This window comes from Lissotriton vulgaris, chromosome 11 (genome assembly GCF_964263255.1).
Source record: "Lissotriton vulgaris chromosome 11, aLisVul1.2, whole genome shotgun sequence".
Taxonomy (NCBI): Eukaryota; Metazoa; Chordata; class Amphibia; order Caudata; family Salamandridae; genus Lissotriton; species Lissotriton vulgaris.
In genome coordinates, this window is record NC_141699.1 from 1,093,363,673 (window position 1) to 1,093,369,672 (window position 6,000).

General features: G+C 44.6%; 1 protein-coding gene across 1 annotated transcript in view; it reads left to right on the forward strand.

The window, feature by feature from the left end:
* The window catches only part of LOC147684206 (organic solute transporter subunit alpha-like), a 64,453-nt gene extending 61,497 nt beyond the window's left edge, over positions 1 to 2,956 (forward strand). The window contains exon 9 of the mRNA XM_086944608.1: positions 2,554 to 2,956. Coding sequence (XP_086800734.1) covers positions 2,554 to 2,699 — 146 coding nt within the window. The 3' untranslated portion in view covers positions 2,700 to 2,956. The remainder of the gene's footprint in view (positions 1 to 2,553) is intronic.
* Positions 2,957 to 6,000: the final 3,044 nt, after the last annotated feature.

Here is a 6,000-nt window from a genome sequence, read left to right on the forward strand (position 1 = left end):
TCAGGCCTGAGATTCATATTACCCACTTTGTTCCAGCTCCACTGTTTTCCTCACCAAGGAAGGGAGTGCCCCTCAGAGAAACGGAAGGACTGTTGTGTGATCAGTCTGATATCCTCATGACAACTAGTCTCCCAGGAGTGAGGGGGCATCGCCCTACCTCTGCCACCCACTGGTTAAGCTGAAGTTCTGCCTAAGTCTCTGGAAGTCTGCCTGCCTGTCTCTTCAGAAGGAAGGAGAGTGCCTGGCCCTGCAAGAGGAGAGACTGCCCAGGAGGAGAACCCCAGCACGTTCTCGGAGGGAGGGAGATCCAGAAGTTTCTGACGAGGGACAGGGAGTGTAGCCGGTACTGACCAGTGGTGTGCGGCGTCTCCTGATCTCCAGGTGCAGTTCCCGACATAAACTGCATGATAGGTTGAAAGGGAAATTGGTCTTTTCTCTTTAAAGGATTTTTTAATTACTCCCAATCTCAAAATCAGACTTTGCGATGAGTTGTGTCTGTTTGTGGAAATGTTAGACAACTATGCCCACTTCTAGCTGGGAGGATTATTAATGCTGCGAATTCAAGCAAAGAATTCTACAAAATTATGAAAGAGTTCACCACCCCTGAAACCATTCAATCCTCTGTGTCGCCTTCCCAGGAGTGGGTTGATAAATCATCCTTCTTTTTCGAGGATACGATCAGGGCTATATATCGATCCTTCCCGCCGGAGGATGGGACCTATGCGCAGACAACCACCAGTGGCGATTTACAAACTACCCTGTTGACTGAATTCCAACCAGTAACTAGGGAGCAGGTCACGGAGGCTATTGTTAAAATCAAATCCGGATCTCCTACAGATCCGTTCCCCCCTCGAATGATCAAGATCCTGGCTCCCTCTCTGATACCAAGGCTCACTGGGATATTCAATCTTTCTCTGAACCAAGCCATCGTTCCTGCTAGGTGGTGGAAAGCCCTTGTCAGGCCTATCCTGAAGAAGCCGACCTCAGATGCTAGTAAACTAGCTAACTATCGTCCTATCTCATTGCTGCCTTACTTTGGGAAAGTTCTTAAAGCCTTAGTAAATAGACAACTAACCGGCTATCTCGAAGGACAGAATCTGCTGGATCCCTCTCAATCAGGGTTTAGGGCAGCGCACAGCACCATGACAGCGGTAGTGGAAATGATCGATAACATCAGGCTTGCCCTAGACAAGAACTAATCAGCTATTTTGGTGCTATTAGATCTATCGGCCGCTTTTGACACCATCTCCCATGCATCTTGTTACAACGGCTCTGGGAGATGGGGGTTCAGGAGAAGGCCTTGGACTGGTTTAAGAACTATTTGAAAGGCCGATCGACCTCGATTCACTTTGGTCTTAGGGCATCATGTAGTAGATCAGTGAGTTTTGGAGTACCGCAGCGCTCCATTTTGAGCCCCATGCTCCTCAATCTGTATCTGACTCCCTTGGCCAAAATAATCAAACTGTATGGCTTTGAAACGGTATCGTATGCCGATGATACCCAGTTGCTGATAACTTTTGGCCCTGACCCCTCAGACACTATCATCAGATTCAAGAAATGTGTGACCCACATTGATAACTGGATGGGTCAAAATAAACTGCAACTGAATACGAGCAAAACTGAGATAATTCTGTTTGGCAGAGCGGAAGATCATTGGTCCAGTGACTGGTGACCACAACCACTGGGCCCCTGCCCACCACCAAAATCAACTGTTTGCAACTTGGGGATCATCATCGACAATAAACTGTCGATGAAAGCTCATGTGGACTGGGTCGTGGGCACTTGTTATGGAATCTTACACAATCTGCGCAGGAGTTTTAAGTGGTTACCAATCGATTCTCGTAAACCATTGATCCAGGGACTAATTATGAGCCGAGTGGATTATGGTAATGCACTATTGACCTGCATAAATGACAATCTCTATGCCAAGCTACAAATCCTGCAAAACACTGCTGCCAGACTCATTTTGGATCTACCCAGGAGATCATCCTCCAGTGCCAATTTGAAATTCCTACACTGGCTACCAATTAGGCTGAGAAGCAAATTTAAGACTCTCTGCCTCATACATAAGAGCCTCTACCATTCTGGCCCAGGGTACCTAGACCAAAAACTGTGTAAATACCAACCGAACAGAACCTTGAGATCTAGCTCTAAATTTCTCTTAACACCATTGAGAGTGCGCACCACGAGACAAGGTGGACGGTCTTCTTCATATCTTGCTCCCCATCTCTGGAACAAGCTCCCCCCACATATATCTTCCATTTTAGATCACATGTCCTTTTCTGAGGAACTAAAAACCTGGCTATTTCCCAACTAATAGCTTTTGATCTCACTGTGTCCGCAAGCGCCTTGAGACCTAACAGTGATATGTTGTGCTATAGAAGACCATATGACTTTGACTTTGTGTGGTAGGTTTCTAGATGTGTTCTTTTTAGATATGTTATCCTTTGAGGGCCTGAGTTAGCTGAATGGAATCACAATAGCTATGAATTTTTTTTTTATGCTAGAACATTGATGGAGATTTTTAACTTTCTGTTTCTATCGTTCTCTCAGTTATGAACAACCATCTGCTCATCGTGGAGATGTTCATTGTGTCTGTCGTGGTGAGGGTGTTCTACAGAAGACACAGCGACAACACATCCTACGCCGCCGTACCCAAACCCGGGGCAGATCACGCTCGCCAAGAAATGACCGTCTGACCATGATCACACTTGGATTGTAAATAAACCTGGATAAAGGAATCATAACCTAAGGAGCTCAGACATTACAAGAATATCCCCTATTTTGGCTGACAAACTGTTTCTGTGCACCTGGTTTGGAAGGAATAATCGAGAATGTAGTCTCATACGTTTTTCTGCAACTACCCGCCTTAAATTCTTTAGCAATGTTTTTGAGATTTACATTTCCTTATTAGGTTATGTTTGATAAAATATTAAAAGTCTTTTCTTTAAATGCCCAGAGAATGTGATTATTTTGCTGATGGATTCAGATAACGAATCATTATATTTGAGAATGTGAGCACGTTCCAGAGGAGTGGAATTAGAGTAACGTGGATAGGGTTTGCAAGATGCCTTATACACAAACGTGTCAGGTGACTACGCCCACCTCTAAGCCCTACAGCTGAAATGTCTGTCTGCTGACCACATACCTTTTCGATAAGTGCCTGTCCCATGAACCGGCTCCTCCACGGTCCCACCGACAACATCCTGGCAGTGTCGAACCCTAACCCAACTCCAGTCTCCTTGAAGTCCATCCCCAAAGCGATGATGGACCACATATACAACAAACATCAAAAGATTCAACCGCAAGATTAGAGACACCGAACATATCCTCAGATGTTTCAACGACTAAAGGATACATTTGAGTAGTGATTTAGAACAAATATACCTGTAACAAGAGGGTGGCTGAGGTGAAAGTATATTTTGCAGAGAGGGTGTCACCGTTTGCATTGGCCAGGTACAAGGCACTACAGGACGAGGAAGTTGTGTAATGCTTTTACAATACATTCTAATGCCTGCCCATGTCTCTTGGTCTTTTTGAGCTTGAAGCAAACCTGCAAATGTTTTTCAAAAAAGAAATTACAATAGGCTGCTTTGCGAAAATGTCCTACAGAGGTAAAAAAAATAAAGCAGAATATCTGTTTAGCCAAAATAAATGAGAAATGCTGTTTTATTTCCTAGTAAATAAACCAATGCTTTATTTGCTCTAGAAAGTATTTCTTTAGAAAACTTTAACAACAAAAAAACAATTTTAAGGTTTCAAAAATTACAAATAAAATACATTTGCAGCTTTGGAAAATATTCCAACACATTTTACGAACTGTAGGGAAAGTAAGGTCCTGCAATTTTGCACAGGTTTCTGTAAAGACAATTGTAAGGTGCAGTTGGGATAATATGTAAAGATTTCAGAAGCTGAAGGACATTGTATGGAGCTGGATTCACAAGATTTAGTTGTGGAGGGGGGAACGTCACAGGCTTACCTGACGTGACCGGTGAGCCGGAGAAGGTCTCGCTCTATGCAGATGATATCTTATTCTATTGCTCTAATCAGTGGAATTTCGCAATGTTGAAAAATGTGCCGGCTACAGGATCAACAGGGATAAATAGTTATTTTACAAATTGTGGAGGTGGAGTGAAGGAATTCTGATCCCACCGAGGATAAGGATGTTGACAGAGGGTTCACGCTACTTGGGCATTGAGGTGACACCTCGTCGGTCACGATTCCTGGAGAGAAACCTAGAGACTGTCCACCACGACTTCCAGGCAGACTTCGTTTGCCATCTGGGTAGAAAAGTATTGCTCAAGATGATCACTTTGCCCAAATTCTTATGCCCCCTGCAGAATATTCCTTGGCCTGTCCCAGAGTCCTTCTTTAACTAAATATATGGTACGGTGAATTCCTTACTCTGGGATGGTGAGGTCCCCTGGATAGCACTGCAATACCAAAACGCTCTGTCTATTATGGGGGCATCTCTCTATCTATACTACTGGGCCTCCCATCTGCAAGCTGTAAATGTGTGGGGATTCTCCCCCAGAAATGATCTGCCGATGAGGTTAGAGAGATCCCTGATGGAGCCGAACACATACATACATTACTTCTACTGCAGGCCCTTTCGATCTGCATTACTGGGACCCTCTATGGTCTCATTAGAGGCCTCAGACAAGGCCTTACACTATGCCGGGAGCGAGGTAGGCTCTCCTGTGTGACCCCTTGTCGAAGGGCTACATGTTGAGGGAAATGCAGAACTTGTCAAATCTGAAACAATGAGACTGGGTAGGGAAATCCACCCTGGAAGATCTAGCAGAGGCGGATGGGATGAAGTCGTTTGGGGAGTTGCAGGGAGAATATGATCTTCACCCATCTCACGTTTTCAAAATCTTGCATGCAGTGAAAGCAGAACACAGAGTAGAAGGCCCTGGAGGATAATAACATCATCGAAAATAGTATATGGCTGGGAGAGTTGACTAGGAAAGTGGTCTCCAGCGCATATCGCACACACCTAAACAATAGAACAGACAACTTACACTTAGAGCTCCATGGGAGGCGAATGCGGGCAGTATGGATAAAATAGACTGGGAGGCGGTCCTAATGCACCCTCGTGAGGTGGTGATCAAAGCCACCCTGCAGCTCCTACAACTTAAAATGTTGCATCGAGTCTTCTATAGTAAAGATAGTCTATTCAGGATGGCCTGATCTCCATCCCTGGAGTGCCGGAGATACGGAGCACGAGTAGGTTCCTTCGCCAACAAGATCTGGATATGCCGAAGGATCCAAACATTTTGGAGAACGGTTCTCTCGGGAGCTCTCTGAGATTTGAGAGGTCGCAATCCCAGAATCTCTACTCAACAAGTCCTTAGATCTAGGTTCATTCCCACCAGAGCTCAAAACCTCCTACACTAGACCTCTCCTCAAAATGAAACAACCTAAACCCAGCAGGACCAGCATATCAAATAGGCCATTCTTAGGAATTTGTTTTTGTTTGTAAGAGCAGAGTTTACCCAGCTCTAACTTTATAGAATATTATGGATTAATATCAGACGAAAAGTCCAGTTTCAGACCAGAGGCACAGAGCCCGCCATCACATCAATCTGGGATGAGCTAAACTCGCAATGTGCAAGAACCGAGTAGCAGACTTGTTGCTATTGGACTTATTCGCTGCATTTGACCCGGTCCACCACCACACACTACTGCAAAGACTCCACGACCTCGGAATCCATGAAAATGCTCTAAAAAGGATTGCTTCTTATTTCACAGACAAAGCGTAGTCTTCCTACCAACTTACACATCATCCCCTCACACACAACACTGTGACATCCTCAGTCCCCTCTATTATTTAAAATCTACCTTAACCCCAGTTCCACCCAAATAATTTTGCAAATGGATCGACCTCCACAATGCACAACTCGTCGACTGCATTCATGCCATAAATACAAGGATGATGACTAACCATCTAAAGCTGAATATTGCAAAGACCGAGATTATGAATTGTGGACAGTGGCA